Source organism: Onychostruthus taczanowskii, unplaced genomic scaffold (assembly GCF_017590055.1).
Source record: "Onychostruthus taczanowskii isolate IOZ18803 unplaced genomic scaffold, ASM1759005v1 scaffold10, whole genome shotgun sequence".
Lineage (NCBI taxonomy): Eukaryota > Metazoa > Chordata > Aves > Passeriformes > Passeridae > Onychostruthus > Onychostruthus taczanowskii.
Window position 1 is genome coordinate 7,630,725 of NW_024496526.1, and position 22,820 is coordinate 7,653,544.

The 22,820-nt window shown below is 41.7% G+C and overlaps 1 protein-coding gene across 1 annotated transcript in view; it reads right to left on the reverse strand.

Annotated features, from left to right (window-relative positions):
- ADCY5 (adenylate cyclase 5) overlaps nt 1-22,820 on the reverse strand; it is a 205,763-nt gene that overhangs the window by 52,557 nt on the left and 130,386 nt on the right. Inside the window, exons 5-8 of the mRNA XM_041408507.1 lie at nt 4,398-4,509; nt 4,092-4,219; nt 376-534; nt 33-174 (exon numbers count right to left, since the gene is read on the reverse strand). Coding sequence (XP_041264441.1) covers nt 33-174; nt 376-534; nt 4,092-4,219; nt 4,398-4,509 — 541 coding nt within the window. The remainder of the gene's footprint in view (nt 1-32; nt 175-375; nt 535-4,091; nt 4,220-4,397; nt 4,510-22,820) is intronic.

A 22,820-nucleotide genomic window follows, 5' to 3' on the forward strand; every position in this document is an offset into this window, starting at 1 on the left:
ACCTAAACCTGCATTAGTTTGTTTGGTCTTACCCTCTTCTGGCTGCACCTCACAATCAGGAAGGTCTCAATGCTGTGCTCTTTCAGATAAGCGTTGCGCTCCCCTCCGAAGCCCAGCTCCACCTCGTAGTCTCCATTGAGATAGTTCAGGGTTGCTTTTGTTATGTGGATGCGCCTTGACCGAGACAAAAGACAAGCAGGTTTTGTAGACTCTGAAAAGTGATCACCTAAAAAGCCAGGTCCTGTCAGGGATGGGTTCCATGTACTGGAACAAACAAACAATAAACCCCAACTGACTTAGCCTATGCCACTACTCTTGCACATTTGGTGTGGGAGTTTAATGGATAAAGACAACAACTTGGATGAAGCAACTTACCCAGCTTTGCCCCCTGCTTCCATGTGGTTGGCTAATGTGACATCATTGGACCAGACATCAAACTGCCACTTCCTGAGGCCCAGGACCCCGCAGTGAACTCTGCCACTGTGGATTCCGACCCTCATGTTGACATTCACGCCCGTGACCTCACGGACCAGTCTGAAAAGAGACATGGGGAAGAAGGGCCATTACTAACAACTGAATGGCTGCAGTCAGCAGCACAAACATGCATCCAGAACACAAAAATCCATAATGATCCATAAATTATTCACAGACACACATGGCACAGCTCATCCACATCAACAGGACAACGGAACAAAACTGGACGAGCTGTACTGCTCTTGGATGGCCAGCCTGGCCAAGAAGAGCCCTAATTAGAACGTGGAGCTCTTGGAGTAAATCCATGTACACTGAACTCAGGATCAAGTTGAGAACTCATAAAAAAATTATCTCTGGGGCAGTAAAAGGATTAAAGCACTGGTCTCTGATTTCCATACCAAAGCTGGACATAACCTGCCAGCACTCGGCCTCTTAAGAGTAATAGCGTGTTGCAAAGAATAAAAGGAAATGATTTCAGAGATCTTAATTTGTCTGTATGGCACCAAACATCAACTCTTCCACAGATGAAATATGATATGTGTGTGAAATACCCCACTGAAGCTGGAAAGCTTGAACAGGCCTTACAGCAGCAAAACCAGAGAACCACATCTATTGCAGTCACTCCAAACAGGCAGCTACAAATACTCAAGTTCTGAATGTAACAAGGTTTTGGATGCTCTGCTTACTCCCAAAAAGACTGCTGGAATATTTTGTGAGTTTTCCCCTTCAGGGCAAAAGTTAAGAGCTTCAAGAGCTGTTCACATGAGAAATATATTTAGAAGTGTGGGTAGGGAAAAGCCTTGATGAGGCCTTCAGAACAACTCTGCTTCTCATTATTGCCAATCACATAATTCCCAGAACGTCCATGCTTCACAGGCAAATTCATCTACATCATATACCACTGTCCCTTCCTTTGACTAGTAAGTTCCTTGCAGCAAAGGACGTACTTTATACGTATCAGATTTCAATCTCTTCAGTTTTCAGGTTCATCCAGTCCTTTCTAGATAACATCATCTGGATAGGTAAGTCATCCCAACTCCCTAACATCAACACAATCCTAATATTTATGCTTTAGTTATTAATGAAATTGCATTAATAAAGATAGACCAATTCTGGATCCAGTGCACTCCTAACAGTGCAATATGTCCCTTAAAACAGTGTCCAAGATGACAAGATGTTTCTTGTTGAAACAGCTCCTATCCTCTTTGAGTTCCCTTCTCTTTATGATCCCTATCTCATGTTTCACTACCTACTCACTGAAGTGACATTCATTATTTTTCTTAACAAGCAGCAGAGATTGTCTAGCAGGTAAAGGAAGCTGACATGGCTAAGGTGCTACAAGCTTGTGAACTGAAAGAGCTCCAAACACAACACTTGAGAAAGGAACAGGAGTTGCAGTAATAAAAATGTAGCTGCACCCATAAAGCTGATAGAAACAACACAGCTGCAGTTCCTCCCTCCACTGGGTGCTGCAATCCCTCCTGCGCCCCTGCCAAGCCATGTTACTGACACAAGATCAGGGAACTTTTCTCAGTAGAGTCATTGATGACCAGGTGACTTTGTCCAGACTTTGCAGCAAACAAATAAGTTTGGTTATTATTTATAGACAAATGAAATGTCCTTTGTTACCCTCCTTTTTTCAGCTCATTTATACCAGTGGTACAGTGAATACAATTTTCATGAAGTCTTTCCTATTTGGGCTAACACTCCCTGCTGTTATTAGACACAGATGAAATCAGCCTACAGGCAGGGCCCAGTGTTGGTGAAGTCTGCAATCAAATGTTCAGTAGTTATTTGTCACCTGCAATCAAATGTTCAGTAGCTATTGGTTACCTTAATTGTGAAACCTCTTATCTTGATCCTTAGAGGAGGAGGGAGGAAGAGGGAGAGCAGGGGTAGTGAGAACAGAATCATCTTCCAGACTTATTAAGATTGTTAAATGCATTCATTATACAGAGAGTGGGAAACAAGTTTTAAAGGCCGCTGAAGAGCTATTTGTACACAAACACTGAGTGCACCTCAGCTCTGTGTTTATTCCAAGTAAGGTGGGTTGCAGTTAATCAATGAAGTCTAGACTTCCTGGTGTTATTTAGCCTTGTGGGGAATTGCACAGCAGCATGTGATGGCCTCTGGACTTCATCAGGCCAACACCTGGGCAATGAACACAATATTCTGTGGGGCTGGTGGCTAAGGGTTGCTGCTTCTTGTGTTTGACAAGACCCTTTGCCACCTGCTACTTAATTGTATCTCACATGGAAGAAACAGCATTTTTTCAAGGGCTACTGGGAACTAGTTACTTCCAATTCTTCTTATTTTGCACATTGCATACAAACCCCAAAAGGAGACTGGTGCAAGGCAATGGAGTTTAAAACCAGGAAAGAAAAGGTAGAAAGTCCTGACAGTGTACACTGTATACAAAGCATGGGAATGCTGTTGCACACTGTGCTTTGAATGGGGTCTCCTGGGTGAAAACACTGCTTTTCACCCTGTGTATTTGTGTTATGAAAATGAGGTTGAAAACTCTGGGGGTGTATAATGTCCTTGCAGAAATTCAAATGGTAAAGGATATACTGTATCAAGCTGAGGAAGGAGGTGCCTCTAGATTTTATCAAGCTGAAGTGGAAACTCCATCAATTTACTGCATGAAATAAGTGGAGAACGCTGAGAGATCTTCTACTTCTCTGTTGCTACCACTAATACTTCAGAAGACGCTTTCAGAAAATAAAAAACAAAAGAGAAGGGAAAGAGCAGGAGACTCTGTGCAGCAGGGATGGTGTAGGTATCAAGGTCAGCTCAGCTACCACCCAAAACTGACTGAACTTTGCACCCAGCGTTGCATACACTCAAGATGACCAAATAAATCTTCCTTCCCTGAATTATGAAAGAATTGGCCTATGAAAGCACATGTACAATGCAAACAATATTCAACACTGTCTGTAATCCTTCAAGCAATAAAACTAGATACAGGTCTCCACAGTTGCTAGTCTGACCTAAGGAGCAGGCAAAGCCTCACCACATGTTTTAAAAGAAAAAGATACAGATGGGGAAGTAAATGGAAATAAAAGAAAAAGACCATGAATCTGTTCCAGTCTGTGCCAGAGCAACTTCATGCTTTATTTTAGTAATTAGTTGAACTAAAGTAAGAAAGCCTTTAATCTGACCCTTTTTTCATAGGGACACTTAACGAAGGATTTGTTGAACTAAACAAGACAAACCTTAGCAGAGCAATTTTAAGGTGAGTAAAAGACTGGTTTAAACACATATAAATGAATAGTGAGTGAAATTTAATAAAGTTATTATTAATCCTCTGAATTCACAATTCTGCAATCCACCGGAATCCTCCTTTGGGGATGAGACTTCCAGTAATTACAGTAACCTTTGCCTTTCTCATCAAGAGGCTGAGCTCTGATATCCACATGACTGTATGGACACAAGTGTCTGTTTTGCTGCTGTCAGACCTTAACAGCATTTTGGTTTTTTGTTCCAGCTGGTTTTCCTTTTTGCTGGCCAGAGTTCTCTGGTTTGGTTACCTTGCTCCTAATATTAAAAAGAACTAACAGGAAAGAGAATCTACTTGCACTTGTATTGAGCTTCTCTATGGGGAATGTGGTACTTACGAGATGGCCTCTATCATATCCATTCCCATTTCAACACAGCAGTGTGCATGGTCAGCCCTTGCTTCTGGCAGCCCAGACACACAGTAATAGCAATCACCCAGGATCTTGATCCGTAAACAGTGGTTCTCCTTAAAAAAAATTAAGAATAATAAAGGAGAAAGAAGTATTCAGCTTATATTCATGCTTGCAATAGCTTGCCTTTTAGGGCAGTGAATATTTAAGAAATCCAGTGAACCAGCACAGTATGTCATTCTTGCAACAGCAGAATAAAAACAAGAGGAAACAAAATTATAATGGAAAACTTACAGCTGCAAGTTTATCGAATCTGGCAAAGAGCTCGTTCAGCGTCATGACCAGCTCCTGAGCAGTGCACTGGGAGGCCAGACTGGTGAAACCCTCTATGTCTGCAAAGAGGATGCTTGGGGAAAGAGAGGGGGGAAAAAAAAAAGTGTTACAAAATTTGTTGCTGATATTTTTATAAGTGTAAATTGCACGTAGAAGTCCAGGATGGGAAGGCATGTGGGGTGTCCCAGCCCTACAGCAACAAGGAGATGAGCAGCTCCAATGCACCTTATGATGCAGCCCCTACCCCACCTGCAGCACCCAGGAGCTCCTCCCAGTAAGGCTGCAAGCCCAAAATGACCAATGTGCAGCCAAATGACAATTGCACACCTTGCCAGCTGAGGCCAGCTGTGACATAAGGATATCACATCACAGGTCCACCCAGGATGGACTGGGAAAGCCCTGTGAAAGCACCCTGGACTGTTTTGAAAGCACAGTTATTTGAATCACAAGTATTATTAATGACTCTTTGATTTCAGTGAATCAATATTAATGTTGTGCTGCAAGGACAACAGTGGGTTTTTTTAAAACTGCACAAAGATTCTGTCTCATTGATAATTACAACATGGAAAATACTGACTTGCAATCAAACCCAGCCATTATGGCAAATTTAAAACTATTCAGTAAAATAAGCAGCAGACTTTATCTATATAGATCCAAGATAAAACGTAGACATGCACACACATTTATATAAATAGAAAATTCATAAGTTCTACTTGTATATTGGAACATTTATCCAGTGGTTGATTTGTTCTTTGAAGTTGATTATTGCCATCAAGATGTACTTGGAAAAGAAATTAAAAGTCTAAGTAACAACCACTTTGGAATTGTTTCTTCTTTGTAAAATAAAACTCCAACATGTTTTAGGCAAATTGCAGAGGTATGTTTTCAGTTGGAATTCCCTGCAATGCCTTCAGTCAGAAAGCAAAACCAACAAAAATATTTTCACAAGCATTTTTTGGAAAAATCCTGAAACACATTTCAATTCTGGCATGCTTTTCATATTTTCCTTCTACATTTCAACTCCAATAAATCACCAACCAAACATATTGCATTAAATACTCTTTGTTAGTCACACTGATGCTAAAATGTACAAGAGAAAAACAAGATGAATGCAGGAATATCTGAATCAAAATATACTTTGCCATTTTTAAACACTTGAGAAAACACACAAAAATAAATCAAGATTCCACATATTTACAAATAAAAGTAAACCTCCTGAAGAAACACACTTGAAATCAAATGAAAGCTTAGACAAGTCTGTACTGCTCATAAGCAATTTAAGTACGTGCTAATATGTAATGTACAAATGGGAAATGTCTCCAGTTCTAGTGGCAGTAACAAAATGTGTCTTGTTGAAAGCACGTTCCTCTTCCAACATGGGGCAAATTGCAAATTACTCATTTTTGAATACATTCACACTGCTTGCGTGCATGTTGCAATAGCCTTGTGTTAGGACAGGAGAAATCAAGATCAGCTGCTGCTCTGACATTCAGATATCAATGGGTGTATCTGAAAATTCTACACAGGGATGCCCTGAGCCTTCTCCTCATGCCTAATAAACATGGATAAATGACTGAGGTTGCTCCCTTCATTCCATTACTAGTCCAGATAAATGGATCAGACATTTCCAGAAGTGAAATGGTGGCAATATTTCAACCACACAAATGAAGCAATCAGCAGAGCCCTACAGAGCTGCTCTACACACAGATTTGTGTGGGCTAACCAAGCGCCTGAGTGCATTGCAGCCAGCCAGCTGTGTGACCTGCTCTGCCACCAAACAGCCACACTGCTGAGCTATCAGCAGACACTCTCTGGGACACGAGGGCTGCAGGGAATGGAAAGCCTCATCAGGGTATGGAAAGGACTGCATGTGAGAGGGCAGAGGACAGGGCAGGTAGCTGGGAACTGAAGGGAGAGAACAGACACACATTCGTGCCAGGTGACTGGAGAAAGAACACGACACAAGAGTCAGAGAAAGCAGTCCTTGACAACAGGAACCCAGCCTGAAGCCTCTGTCCTCTGCTCTCGGCAAGGTACTCTGAAAGCCACTAAATCACATTTTACTCCTCTGCCCAATCTGCCTCCTCCCCACACCCCTGCTAGCACTGCAGCTCCAGCAGCAGAGATTCCAGCCAGGTTTGTCAGTCCCAGCCCCTCCTGCAAGGGAGGAATGGGGACTGAGGAACTTCTGTTCCTGCTGTTATTACCCTTTGTAACCCTTAAATTCAGCCTGCTCCCTGTAAAATACCCAACAATGCAGAAGTGACAAGGTAAAGAGATGCCTCTTACAGCAGCCATCACGGAACAGCACATGATCCTCATCCTGTGTTTAGTCAGAGCTGTTATTTGAAAATGAAGCCGGTTATATCTGTTTTATACACACAATACACACAGTGAGATGCCTGAAGCACCTCCAGACCCTGCCAGTGCATCTTACCCAGACTAACAGCCTTAGAGATTAAACACACAGATTCCCACTACTCATAACTGCTTACTCCACACCTCAGGCATGTCAGACTACCCTTAGAAATGAAAAGATTTTATTAAGGGACCACGGTGTTGGTGATTGTGATGAAGGGCCCAACTCATGCCAACTATTTGTCAGTCTGCAGAGGTCACGCCATTTCCTTGCTGGTGGGAGGACAATGCCAGTAACAGGCCTCTCTTGTGCCAAAATGTGCGGCAAATGACAGTGGTGAAAAAAGGTCAAAGGAAATAAATATTATAGCTCTAAAATATCGTGAGATAAGTAAGGCAGTGGTTTAGCAGCACTATTAGCTGGAGTAGATTAGAAGGGATTGACCACACAATCTGTAGCCTGGACATCAGCAACTATTATCAGCCCTGAGTCCCAGTCCCTTCATCTGGGAGGCTACTGCTTTGTGGAAAAACCAGTTTAGCATGTAATTAAAATGTTGTAATGGGTTCAGAGTTCTTGATATATTTTCCACTCCATCACTGTCTTCAGATTTACCATCTGATTGGGTTTTGTCCAGCAGCAACCAGGGTATGACCTCAAAAAAATACAGAAAATGGTTTATTTCTGGGAAAGACAGGGAAGAAAAGAGGAGTTATCATCAATTTTATATGTCTTTTTAAATTCTTTCTGTTTTATTTTGGTTGAAAAGTACCACAAATTGTGTTTTAGGGTAGAGGTGAATACTTTCCTAAGCTCCTATTTCAGTTCCTATTTCCAGCAAGGACTGGCTCAAGATTTCATAGCTGTACAAGGCAAGCTCAGTTTTGTGGCTGTTGCCCTGCGTGGCTCACGATACTGACAGGAAAAAGGATAGATAAAGAGCCTGAGGCAGATCCTGCCATCCTCCCCTCTGCTTAGGGACCAGTCTGATACCTGCCTGGTCTCACCCAAACCCCAGGCAAGGGAAGAGGAAAGGTGGATACAGGGACTGGAACACCCCTTAGCTGCTGGATCCAACCATGTCTGAAGGGCAGCACAGGGCAAGCTGGGCTCACAGCTCCAGCTGCTGCTGCCATGGCAATGCTGCCTCTGCCTGAGCTTTTCTTCCCAAAACCACCAGGACACCATGAGCAGGATGTCTGGGTGCCCTGTGCACAGTGCCTCACGGAAGTGCAAAGGCAGACTGAGCTGAAATGGAGACAGGCACAGAGACAAGAAGAGAAAATTCCCATCCTGCTGAGTTCAGCTTTGCCATTTTTTGGTCTGTAATGTATTCACACAACAGTTAAGATACACCTGGACAAGCAGCTGTGGAACCACCAGGAGCCTCAGTGCAACCTCCCAGAGAGCAGCTCAGGTCCATCCCACTGCACCAAGTTCTGCCACTGCAGGTCCTTTAAAACTATCTCCTGTAAGTCAGGTGATCCTCGCACTACTGATGTACCCTGAGGCAGAAGCATCACAGGATCTTTGGGATGGTAAAAGATGGCAAAGGAGAAATTTCTTTTCAAGTGTGCAGGAAGGGGAGGGATTTGGCAGAAAGCAAAGAACATAAGGAGTAAGAAGAGCTAAGGACAAGGTGGGAAGCAGGAAACCACGAGATGTTTAAAAACCACACACATCTACAGAGAATGATTTTGCAATGCAGACTTAAATGTCTGGAGCTAATACAGTTATTAAAGGAGGGACATGACACAAGTTTCCCTGCAAATTCAGGATTATTCAAAATGCTAAATTAAATTGTGAGTGCTTCTAATGTAAAAACAAAAAAACTCAGTCGTGTTCTATTTCAAGCCATGTGCGTGCCATGCACGCCAGCCACAACATAAATCAAGCAAGGCAAGAAACACAAACCCTATCACCATCACAACGGTAATGCCAGTCATGAATATAAACACCATGTGTTGCTGGAAACCAAACGCCACAGGCACTGCATGGGAAACAGAACAAAAGCCCAGACTCAGAGAGCTTTAATGGCTTATAATAACTGCAAAGTGCTTCTGACTGGATCTGAACCATGGTATTTTACCACAATGAACACTACCTACAAAGAGTTCATGTGCCATGATAAAATAATCATTGTTCACTAGAAGCAAGCATTCACGAGCAAAGGTGTAACAAGAATGTCACTGACTACAGACACAGTCTGCCCTTGCCAGTGAGCTCACTAAGCTAATGGGCGAGAACTGGGTCTCAGGGTGCTACAACACCATCCACTGCAATGGGTGTTGCATGTCATTGAGTCATACTGTGAACAAGGAAGAACAAAGAAGGATGGACCAGGATGAAGCTAACAAAACTCGCACTTGAAAGGCTGGGTCAAGCTCTTTACACCAAAGCAGGCTTTCAGAGAACCACAGTAATGGTGAAGTTGGAAGGGACCATTGGAGGTCATCTCGTCTAACCCTCTGCTCAAGCAGGGCCACCTAGAGATGGTTACCCAAGACCATGTTCAGATGTCTTTTGAGTATCTCCAAGGTGGGAGCATCTCTTCAGCATTTTGATAAATGAATCCATTTTTGCACTTGGACATCCATTTAAAAGCCAGTTCCCCTCCTGCACTCTGAGTCCAGAATTATTTTCCAGCTCCAGTGGCATAAACATAGTATTAAGTTCATCTAGAAGTTCCTGAAATAGACAAGACATCAGGATAAATCCAATCTCTCCTTCCTAGCTATAGCTACTTGGGGATGGGATGGCATAGAGATCCTCTGTGTCTTCTACTCACCCTGTGCACAAGACAGGGTTCCAGCTTCCAGAAACACTGAGAACATCTCATCATGTTCTTTCCCTGCCGAATTTGACAGCAGCAACAACAAAAGGACAAACCAAAACAAGCTGAGGACAAGTTCCCAGCAGCGGCCATGGTCAGGCGGCAGCGTGTCTGGGAAAAGCAGCACTAATGTGAGCAAGGGCAGCAGAGCCCACCTAGGGAGGGTGAAGGGGCCCACACAGATCATTGTGCTGAGTGACAGCCCAGTGACCAGTCCAGCAAGCTGCTTCTAGACCATCTCAGGTCTCAACAGCACATCAGCCTTGCTCTCTTGGGATGTCTGTGTGACAGGCTAAAGACACAGCCTTAGCGATGCAAAAAATGTTCTCCAGAACAGCAGGACAGCAGACAGACCAGAGGTTAACATCTTTCCTTTTCCTACAGTCATGGGAAAAAAGTAAGCACAACAGTAATAAGATACATGCTCTATCCTAAACTTATATGGTCATTTCAGAGAAGATCCATTTAGTATTGGAAATCACCTATTGTTTAAAATGAGCCCTAACACTGCTGTGACACATGAGCTGGCACAGCTCCCTCTTGGAAAGGGGGACTCAGTCTTGCACCATATTCCACCTTGAGATCATTCATGCTGGCTCCCACTTGCACAAGAGGGTGAGAAGTCACATATATACACAAATGTTGTGATAAGCAAAGAAGTACTGGTGAGAGAGAGGAAAACAAAGTAGGAGGAAATACACAAAAAAGCCCCTACAAAACCAAACCCCTGGAAAATTGTGAGCCTTTTCACCTTTTTCTTCAGAACAAAAGGCAGAAAGCCTCGTTCCCAACCCTCTTCAAAGTTGTCAAAAGTGTAAACCAAACTCATGTGCCATATTTGAGAACTTCACTCTGCAAGGCCATACTAAGTGAATCTGGTGGCAGCAAAAACCAACACAGAAGCAGGAAACCAGATGGCTCTGAGAGACACTGGTGACAATGTGCAGACTGCCATCCACAGCCACTGCATGATGACAGCCAGGCTCATTGCAAAGACACAAACTGCAGAGCCCTGCTTTGACTTGATTTTCCTGTGTTTGCTCTCAAACAGGACCTCTGCTGGAGCTCAGAAGTGCCTAAGGGGCTCATCTGGGAGATGCACATCTCCAGCACAAACATGCCACATGTGTGGCTGCAGCTCTGTCTGCATTAGCAGGGCTGGGAATGCCCTATGGGAAGGGTCTGACCCTGCTGATGCTCAGGAGCTGCTGAGAAAAATGGCACCATACTGTCCATCATGGTCATCTCCTCACCTCAGTGGTCTGTCCCTCACTGACAGCATAGGAAATGAGAAGAAATTTGGATCTTGAAACCACTAGCCAGAACGGGAAAAATGCACCAGTCATGCAAAGAAAAGTTTTTCCATGACCTCCTTTGGTTTGCAGTTTACAAGCATGAGTAGCATCCCCAGTTACTGGAACTTAGCTATAGCTAGGCAACACCAGTACTCCTTTTTTTATTTTAAACATGAAAAAATTGCAATCCTCTCCTTCTAAACATTTTGAGTTACAAGATTTTCCTATTTCAGCAGACTATATTTAACCAGATTGATTTTTCACTGGAAACAGGAGTAATAAATAGTCTTTTGGGAAGAAAAGCTACTTAAGGAAGGCAAAACCACATAAAAATAGATATGCAGCAGCTACCAGTCAAACTATAGGTGTGACACACTAAGATGGCTTTGAGATGACTGAAAGAAATTTTAATCCTCCATCATTGCCAGCTGAATTAGATACTTCTGTCTGTCAAACCTAAAAAAGAGATACAACCATTCTAAATAAGACTTTGTGTTATTAAGAAGGAGGAAATTTAGACCTTTCTCATTTATCTGAGAAGGGACTAATAGGAATGCCAATTTTTTTTCCAATTGCTCTGGTGAGGGGAAAAAAAAAACGTAAATGCAAAAGATGCCAAATCCATTCTATCTCTAGGAAGATGCTGAGGAAGTTTAAGAGGGCAAAGCTGAAGGATAGGGCCTTGTGCAGGAAGGAACCATGCACAGTGCTGACCCCAGCCTTGTGCCTTTGCTGTGGCTCTGAGCAAGCCCAAACCCACCCAGCTCTGCCTGACCAGTACAAAAGAGCAGGCAGGTCTGTCCAAACTGGAGCTGAATCTGGCCCACACCAAAATAAATCTCAGATTTATTTCTGTTCCACAAGACAGCCTGAAATCCAGAATTGCAGGTAAAACAGAAAGGAAAAGCCATATTCTGGTTTTCAAACTTCAGGTGTGCTTTTTCCTTTGAGCATTCCTGCAGTCTATTTTCTGAGATAGGAGCAATCTCTGATACAAAAATCCTGCTGTAAACCAATAAGTAGGACAACAGAGCTAAGAGAATTCTGAAAAAAGGGACCAGCACAGTTGCAATTCTGTTCAGGGCAGGAAGGCACTATTCCTTCCTGCCTTCTCTTTGAGACAATACCTTTCAAAATTGACTGAAGATATAGAAGCAGCATGGTAGGAAAGAGAAACAACTAAAAATTTAAGCATTAAAGCAAAAGAAAACCTGTTGCAAAGAGACTGTGTGCCAGCAATCAATCGGTTGTCAGAGAAGGCAAGAGAGAAATATATTTTGTCACAGTTAACAGTTTCACAGGCTCAGGCACATGGCATAGAGATGAAATTGCTTCTAATCAGGTTTGTGATGCTTTCTGTAACATATTGCTCAGGTCTTTGTATTTGATGGAGAAAGAATGAGCTCTTCATAGCTGTGAAAACTGCCTTCAGTCTGTTCTTCTCTGGTATCATGGATATTCAGGCTAACAATGATGCTTTTGTACTCCCTAACCACAAAGCTGCAGTGATTCTGCATGCAGCCAGCACTTCAATCTAACCTTACTTCTTCACTCTTTCCTCGTGTCCTGTCCTTTTGGGATCTATTTACTTTCATTTCAGCAAGTCAGGGTTTTCCCTCTGGAAAGTCACTACATAATGAAAACATTACATTAGTATATAAATGTCATAATTTAAAACACTAAGGAGCAATTGTGCATTTCCCAGAGTGGGTAGGTAGCAAAATACAGACTCCCAACGGATCAGCTGAGAAGGAACAAGTGTTGTGATGCTCTGTGTCCACGATTTCCATGGGTAGCTTATTAGATCAATAATACAAAGTGGCCATTTGGTGGGAAAACAGTGCTGAAGAACACGAACATGAGACTTCCTGCCCTTTTTAGAACAGTCAGCATGAGTGGACTCACTGCCTCCTTGCTTCTATACTTTAAAATGTAGTTGAGAAGTTGTGTTTTTAAAAGTACACTGATGAAGGTGTAAAGAAAAATGGGCCCACAGCATTCAGAGACACTTAACTGTGCACACTTTATAATGGTCACTTTTCTGAGAAACACCAATGAACATCAGTGGAGAAAAGTGTAAAATGAAGACATAATTCTTCATCAGGTATTTTGAAAGTTAAAATGGCTGCCCAAAGAAAATGGTACAGTTCATTAACTGAGGGATCAATGTTATTTGATTAATAAACAAACCTGATAATAAATTTAATAATAAACCACATTCATGTTTTCAGTGGCAAGGAAGATTGGCTGTAATGTCAGAATCAAATGAAAAGGAAAAAATCCTGCAGGAAATTGAACTCGTTATCTGGTTGTTGTACACTGCATTAATTTTCCTTACTGGATAAGAACCAGTAATAAATAGATACCCACAACTCACAACTGAAGTCTCCCAACTTTACAAGAGCTATAATTTAACATTAAGGGATTTTTTCCCTTTTTAAGATGTCACCTACCATCACATCTGAATTGACCAGTGGCACTTGGGCTGATATCTGTTTTTGGTTCCCTTTGGTGACACAGAAAACTCCAGCTTCCACGGAGAAACAAGGTAAATATAATGAAATTCTGTACAATTGGTATCAGGAGTAAAACCACTCCTCAGAGGGCAGTTCAGGTGAGTTACTGCATAAGGATTTCTATGCAATGATGGTCCTTGAGCAGGGAATATGAAATTCCATGCACCTCTTCAGCCCCTAACATATCTGATATTCCAAATACTTGGCATATTTCCATGATTTCAGGGAGAGTAAGCAGTGACACTGAGCAACTGCTTAAATGTCATTGGTGCTAGACAAGCAACAACACACTATTTTCTAGAGAGAGCAGTATGGTATATAGATAAAATACAGAAAGATGCTCAAGGTGATATGGGAAAACCTTAACAAAGCAGGAATGTGAATCCTGGCCTCCTAAGCCCAGGAAACATCCACACAAACCCTACTCTGACATGCTGGAGCAGGAACCATGGTGAAGGCAGGTCTGCTCACTGCAAATGTCTCTCTAACTTTCCCCTGAATCTCCCCTGAATTTTGCACTCAGTGGTTTCTTCTCATAATGAAGCAGACATATAATTTTAACTTGATTTCAAGAGAATTACTGTAATTGCCACCAACAGAATAATAGATCTGCATATAAAGAAATGGTTTTTCTCTTGCCTTTTCCATTAGAAAATTTAATTTCTGTGTTAATGCATTAAGATATTTCACTAAGCCATTTGCTTGCTACTCTCAATATTCACAAAGTATTATTACCAAATGTAGTTTCTGCAAACAGCTATTAGTTTACCAGTGTTCTAATATCAATAAAATCAGTAGAATCTGACCAGGTCTTTTCTACAGCATAGAAAGCCACCTTGGAGACCACTTAAAACATATAATATGGTAATGTGTCTCATAGCATAAAAATAAGAGGAAAGTTGCTGTTTCAGATCTTTCTACATCGATGCAAAACCAGTCTAGCTAATTTGTTTACTTTCTATGCCACCACAGTAGCAGCAATTTTGGTTCATGCAAAGCTGCATGGAATGGGATTTAAGTGCCAGGGAGGACACATGCCCATGTGAAGTCTAACACTGTGGGCAATAAAATTGTGGCTGACGAGCCACAGGACAGACAGGCTGGGACTTCTTGTCCTGTTGGGGATCTGGGGAATCCAGAGCTGAATTCACTTGCAGAGAAGGAAGGAGTTTGAACAAACTGCCCCAAGTGAAATGTCTTTTAGAATACCCATGTTAGCAGCCACACTGATCCTGTCCCCAGGACTGATGCATTCAGGTTGTAGTGTTTCTCAGATAACACATCTGTGTTCTCCCTGGGGTCTGTGCTGGGACTGCATGAAGTGATGAGGCACCAAGTCCCAGCGTGAGCAGATCTGGAGCAGTTCAGAGGGCAGCAGGAGGAAACAGAGCATGCAAACAGGACACAAACCCTAAAGATCTTTGAACAGTCTGCAACTTGCAATATGCTCACTAAGGCAAAGTGCATCTGTGCCATTTGGTGTTTGTATGGCTGGGTTAAATGCTCCTGCAGTTCAGATATCAGGAGATGATTCCTTGTTCCTACACACCAAGCCACTCTCCGGAAGCCTGAAAATGCTTAGCACAGCTACTCTATTTCTTAAACACCACAATAAACAAACTTGCAGAAGTGCTGGATTCTAATAGCCACTGCACAGAGAGAAAGCAAGCAGGGAGGGGGGGAAGTGCAGCAGCCCACACAACATCAAATGCTGGTAGGCTCAGTGCTAAATAGCAGATGATTCTTCCTGAATAACTGCCCTAGATTTTGCAAACAATACAGGGAACAAAAATAGAAACCCATTTACATATTGCTGTTAATAACTTTATTTATAGTGTCACAGCTAGAGCACAATACTGCAGCCATGGCTTAACTTGAAAGCCATTCACTGTGGAAGAGTCAGACAGATACTGTTTTCTCAATCCTTATGCAACTGAAAAAAAATCCTGCTAACAACATCCAGTCATCAGAATCCTTGTAAACAGAATCAGAAAAGAAGTTAACAGCAGTCAAAGCCAAAAACAAACCATCCCCAGGATCCTCTTGGCTTCTGCACCTTCTGGATACTTAGGACATGCTGTGGTTAAGCAAAGACCACTGGGGCTAGAAACCCTGGCAAGTAATTTTTCACTTCAGTTTGAGCCTCGTGATAGCACCTTAGAAGAATACTTGACTGCTGTTTAATTTATTTATTTGGTTGTTATTTGTTTGTTTGAATTAAGAGGAACAGACAGGGCTCAGACTAAGTCAGGAGCTCCAGTAAGAAACAGTATGTGTCCAGCATGAAAGAGAATCCCTCCCACATCTGTGCTGCCATCGACATGACTGTAGCCAAATCTTACCTGGGAGGCAAGATTCCTGCCAGCTAAAATACCACTGGCCTGACACGAAAAACTGGCATATCTTTAAGGTATACAGAAATAAAGACAGAAATTTTTATCCTTGATTCCAATGTATTTTGCAAATTCCTGCTATTTATAAGTAAATGGATTGAGATTGAAGGCAAGAAAACAATCTCCTAAGACCCATCACCCAAGAAGTGAGAAAACATGGATCTAATTTTCCCTCTGCTTGAATCCAGCCTGAACTGGACAACTGGCTATTTTGGATTGGGAACAGGGGTGCCCTCAGGACCTCATGCTGCAGCTGCTCATTACATATAAAATACTCAGAATAATTAGAGGCAGAGACGGCGAGCGCTCCGCTCTGCCCTGCTGATTGTGGTGCACGCTGTGACATGGGACAGTGGGATTCAAGCTGCTGCTCCGGGGTTTGATTCTTTTATATAGAAAAATGAAACAGAATTAACAAAAGAGAATGAGGATGCCTTCTTCATTTATGGCCTCTCCTAGGAGATGTGGCCTCAAATGCCCTCTGGGTACATGGGAAAATGGAATTCAGATTACCTACCCTGGCAGTGTGCTCCTGATGAGCATGGTGTGCCTCATCCCTTGTGCCTCTTCAGGTCTTCACTACCTCTGTGTTGTCCTTTCTGCCACGTGGAATGTCAACTGAATTATTAATTCTCTGGGTTTCCATTTCAGTGAGGAACAGGAAGATGTCCCACTGGCCTGGCAGCCCAGCTATGCCCCGCTTGCTCCCTGCAGGTGCAGCCCATGAGAAGTGCCCAGCACAGAGTGTGTGTGTGTGTGTGTTTGTGCACACTCCCTGCTGGCTCCTTAGTCACAGCTCCTCAGAGCCTTCAAGACCTTTGGGACATTTCTGCAATGGCAGCCAAGCATGTCTGAACTCTGATCAGCCTCACTACCAAGTCAAATTAAAGAACTCACTGTCCATCTCAGGTTTTAACTTTTCAGACAAGATACCATTTTCAGCTTACTTCTTCCCCCACTGCATACTTCCAAGGAAAAGCAGCTCAGCAGGTAAGCCACACCTGCAATTTCAATGTCCCTGGGCTTTGCAAGAAATTTGTAATCACTCCAATTTCAACAGCAAAATTTTACTCGGTTTGCAGCTGAAAATTATAAAGAGTACTGGATAGGAAGAACAGATTATCACTTACAATTTACACTCTGTAACACAACTTTGTCTCTACATGAGACCTGTCCTCCTAAACTGTGACCTGATGGTCACCATTCCACAGAAGGGAAGACTCTGAGGGAAGAAAGGCAAGGACGTGAGATTTCCTCATTTTTAATTGAAACAAAGTAGAACTATTAAATGAAAAGGCCTCTTTTTCTCTTGCCTGGAAAGGAAATTAATCTCACAAAGGGGCTTACAGTAGTTTTGAATGCAATCCAGAACAAAAGGTTCCAAATGAAACAGAATAATTATACTTTTATGGATCAGCTCTTGGCATTTGTTGAAGCCTGATCTGTAACTGCAATGCTCAAGTTCCCCTGAGCAGAAGCCAAAGTTTTGTTTGTTTTGTTCTACAAATTGATTCTTATTAGCTCATTCTTTGGAAACAAGGCACAAAGCAGTGGTGCATTGGTGTGCATGTTCCTGGGAATGGATGTGCCACCAACACTCCTATGGCACATAAATGTCCACATCTACACCTGCTTGCATCTGGTTTCCATTGCCCCTTCTTTTTTCCTCCAGACATCCTAAAAATTTGTAAATTTGCTCCTTTCTCTCCAAGGTTTTTTTTTTTTTTTTTTTTTGTCATCCCCATATTTTTTTGCCTACCTCTCCTCCCCACTAATATCCCATCAGCTCTGTGACACAGGTTCTCTCAGTTCCTTCATGGTCCAGGCAGTTACAAGGCACTTTTCTGAATTGCTGCTTCATTCAGCACTGATGTATGGGTCTGCCAGCCCTTGGAGATAACAGAAATTAAGTAGCTGTGAGAAGAAGGAGGGTTGTCCTAGTAACCCTCTATCAGCAGCATTCCCCACAGTGAGCAGGAATTGAGCCAGTGCATGATCACACTCTGCAATAAAATCATGCTTACATGATGAAAACCTACCCAAAACACCACCATCAAAACCCCCCAAAACAATGAGCTGACATAGTGGATCAAACTGGGAAAATTTCCCACTGTTTCCTACCTGCACCTTCCTCTTCATGTGAGAGGGGCTTTGCACAGCTGCTGCTGGGACAAACAGGCATTTACAGCTGACCCTACAACTCAGCAAAGCCCTGGACACCCAGCCTTCTGCATGCCACTTACTGGGGAGATCTCTGCAACAGGAGGCTAGGAGAGAATATTTTGCTGATGGTCACACAGATACAAGTTTTATAAATAGTTTTATAAATATCCACAAATAAATTTATAAATAGTATGCCAGGTTTTTTTTGTCTTGGGAGTTGATTCTGTAGAACTGCAGATAAGAAAGTTGATTTTGAATGTTGATGATCCTCCTATATGTTTAAGGCATCAATTTGGGAGGTTGATTCAAAAAATGGACGTGGTTACTGGTCAAGAACGTCCTTAGATTTTCTCAGTGCCTTTGAGAGCCTCAGATATTTGCCAAAATCACACACAGCAACCACAAAGAGCTCTGCTGGTCATGGTATCAAGAAAGATAACACCTACAGTGCTATATTTTGGTTGCTTTTTAAACAGCATCACACAAACACTTCCCAATCTCTGAAAGTTACCTGCAAACCTCCAAGTCCTCGGAATCTACACAGTTTTACAAATCCTTATTCCCACCACTCAGAATTATGTGCATCCTTCTTGGGCTTTGCCACAAAAACACAAATGGGCACAGAAAAATCTCAGTTTTTTAAAAAGAGCACTTCTATCATTCCACAAGGGCAATGCTGTGCCAGTGGGATGTGTGTGATGGAATTAATTAAACCTTTGGTCTTTTGCCTCCTTTGCTCTTTTGTGCAGTCCTCTGGTGCTCCTCATTTCTGTCAGTTCTCATTCTCAAGAACTGTTTCTGTTCTTAGCTCGGTTTCTTACAAAAACCCCACTAACAGAATTCACAATGCAGACTGCACAGTCAGTCCTAACCTCTCCCAAACTTTTTCACCACTTAGTATAAAGCAAAGTTAATAAAGAAGAGAAACTAGAAACTATACTATGACTTTCATTTACTGAAGGACATAGACTCAAGTTAGCAGTGGTACTAACTTGAGTCACAGGATGCCAGGCCACTCAAGAGCTCTTCTCCATTAATTGGTTCCAGCTTTTGTCCCTTCATTATTTATCCACTGTCAAAATTATATATACACCAGTAGGAACAGATGCACAAATTAGCAGCTATTGTTGAGGGATATAAATATAGTATAAAACAAAGAAGTTAATCCATCCCCATCCAGAACTGTGCCTGTTTTATAGCTTCTGTAAGAGCTTCAAATCGTTTTGCAAAGTTCCCTGCATTACAGAATAAAAAGTTTAACTAATTTTTGCTTTTCAGTCATTATCATCTAGGGAGGAAGCAAAAAGGTGGGATGATGATTTTAATAAAAACCTCTTCAAATGTTATATAAACTCAATGTTCTTAAAACCACTTTGCATGTTAACTACATGACAAAGCAGTTCATCAACTGAAATCTCACGAAGTCTTTACAGGAGAAAAGCAACTCTGTAAAAGCAGGTCTTCACAAAAGAAAAGTTTTGTTCAGAGAATACTCAATTTTTCTTGTCAGGGTTACTCCAGAGTACAGAGGATTGGGAGTGAATTAGCTGAATAAACGTAATTTGATGGGTTTTTTTTTTTTACTACAAATTTGATACATTTGTTTTTATTAGACCAAACAGCAATCATACATTTTTTAAAAATCAATTTCTTCTTAGTACTATTGAAGAAAAAAGAGAATCCAAATAACCTTGATGAGTTAAAATTCTGCTCTGCAAACTTCTGCAGGCACCTTCATTATTCTCTCCAAATTACTCTTCACAGTATTTCATCATTAAAACATCTAACACTCTTCAATCCATCACCCTGTGAACTTCACAGGCCCTTGTGTACACTCAGATAGCAGGGTGTGAATTATACATCACAGGCCCTTCCTAATTGCTGCTGGCTGGCTGCAGCTCTGCAGTCACCTGGCACGCTGCTCGCGCGGGATGCTCCCTCGATTGCAGCACCCGTGTTCAGCAGCGCAGCCAGCGGGGTGCCTTGCACCAGGAATTTATCTGCCTTGCTCTGCAGAGGGTACCAGGCTCGCTCACGGCCCCGAGGACACCAGGGGCTCCCAGCAGGGACCAGGATCACAATATATTCCCAGCTCAAAGAGGAAGATCACAGCGCAAATGAATACTTAAATGAGCTAGCACGTGTTTGTTCTTAAAGGTTGCTGTGCACACGCACAAAGAGGTAGATTTGCTAAAATATATAAAGCTGCTGCCCTTATTGGCTTAAAAGTTTTCATGACTGAACCATCAATACATTTATTATGGAGAGGGAGTGATCCAGGGTTGAAACATCTCCTGTAATATTTACACCCAGACTTATTGCACAGCTTTGAGGTCAACTCCAGGTGTGTCAAGGCTGCAATAAGTGAATTTCTTTACACTTGAATTTTAGCATGAATGACAATCTCCAAAAGACAAGTGACTTTTTCCTCTCAAAGACAGCAAATTGATTAGGAAGAGACAAACGATTAGTGGTGGTAAGCAGAGAATTTCACCTTCATCCATGGGGGAAACCTATTTCTGCACTTCCTAAAACTTATTGCTAAATTGAAAGAAAAGAGAAAAATCTGCAACATTAAAAAGGAAAGATTCACATCTGCCAGGCACAGGTGAAACTCCCAAGAGCTGGTTCTTGACAGAGAGAGTTCCTGCTTAGGTAAAATTCACTGCTGTCATGTGGGGAAAGATGTGGGCAGGCTCATTTCCCTCCTACTCACTCTCATCCTACAGCTTCAACCAGAAGTTACAGCAATTAAATGCTCTAAATTCACATGAAACCCATAGTTACCCCCCACCTACAGGCAAAAATAACTTTCTGCTGCTCGTGGGCACATCTCTTGAATAAGGAAAAGGAGGGAGAGGTCTTGCCAAGCCTTGATTCTGAGAAACAACCAACCAACCCATCAACACAGTTTGGAGGAAATCGAAGCTCAGGGACTGGCACAGAGAGCAGCAGCAAGGATGCAAAACATGGAAAAAAGTGGCTCTTGGGCTTTCTCCTTCTTAATGTTGCTCTTCCTTGTTTTTAAACAGAAACCATCAATTTTCATTCTGCCTCTCCTCACAAAGGAAACAAGACAAGGAGGAAGATGGATTATACAGTAAATATTTTAAAAAGTTACTGCTCCTGCCCTTTCCTGGCAATGAGGCCTTCCAGAGAAATTAAAGCTACACAAACTTTGGCTGAGATGAGGGACTCTGTAATATTTGAAAATATCGATGTCAGAACTGTCAGGAATTTATACCTGCCGTAATGCAACTTTATTTATTAAGGAGCATTAAGTCCTTCACCACCAGGAAACATTAAGAACAGATGTCCTGTGTGTGAGGACAGTGGGAGGAGGGAAGAAAAAGATGTTTGCGTAGTTGAATTTTTCCTCAAATGTCATAGTTCACAATTCCATAGAACCTTGCAGCCTAGGAATTAAAAAAAACTTCCTAAGCAACTACTTAGGCATCATAACACCTAAAAGGTGAAGAGGTTAAGTTGACACAGCTGGTCTGAATACCCTGACACTCAGCCAAAGTGCAACTATTTGGTCATTTTTAAGGGGAAGACTTTTTGGTGTTAGAATGTCATTAAATCAGAAGATGAGCTACAAATGCTTTCCATTTAAAAAGCTGAAAGCAAATGGTCTTGTTTCATTTCTGCAAATGGTTTAGTTCAAGTTGTCAAGAAGTTTAAGAAACTCTGAAAGCAGGTTAATGTTGTTGAGTACATGATTCATAAGAATTATGTGGAGGGGTGAAGAGAGGAAACTGTCACTTTTACTGCACTTGGATGCCAGCCCTAAAATAAGCTTCTTGAAACAGTTCATTAAAGGAATTTCAATGACAAAGCCAACCTTTATCCGTTCACAGAGGACTTCAAGCCTCCTTTTATAGCACAGAGATTACTATATTTGGCCAAACCTAGATAACATTAAAGCCATTATCACTGCAGTGTGACACTATAAATAGCAATAGTAATGTAAAACACTTAAAATTCTGTCTGGGAAGCATGATAGATAAACAATATTATCTATGCATAATTTAGGGCTTGTCTATCAGACATAATCTCATTCATGATAACATGAACAAATTTAGTTACATAATTCACCTTGTTGTTTACCCAAAATTACTTGCATAGTCTTGGGAACTCCTTTCCTGATTGCATTTGACAATAGACTTTATATTTAACACACACACATATGTGGGAAAGGTCAAATCATGCTCTGAGGTTTTGGATTTGTCAAAGTTAATTCTCATTCAATAAATCAGGACAGGAAAATGTTTCACTCTCTGTTTAAAGGTTCTGTTCATGTGCATTGAAAAAGAGTGTATTAACCGCAAACCTTTGCATTTTTGTTTTGTCACCACACTAAAATTTTCAGAAGAACATGATCCTGAAACAAATTTTGCTGCCAAAAATTACAGGAAATTATATTTTCATTGTGGATAAATTAGTCTCTGAACTTTACTTTCCATAACAATAATCAGGAGATTATGAACTCATTTGCAGGAAGTCCAGATAAAAAGATTTGCTCAAAAAAGACTGTCTTTTACCCATTCAGGTCAAAAGGACCACAGTATCTTGCACTTAAAAAATCATCTTTCCCTTATGTAGAGACAGTCCACCCTGTAAGGGAAGTGTGCCACAGTAAGCAATATCATAGCTGAACTGCTCCTTATTGAAGGATCATGGCTATGTTTTACAGACTTACTGCTGGTACTTGAGGAAGATCTCTTCTACACAGGTTTAAATTGCCTTCTTTTTTCTTAAACAAACAGAAAAGGAAAAAAAAAAAAAAAGTGTGCAACCTCTTTTTCTTAAAAAAAAAAAAAAA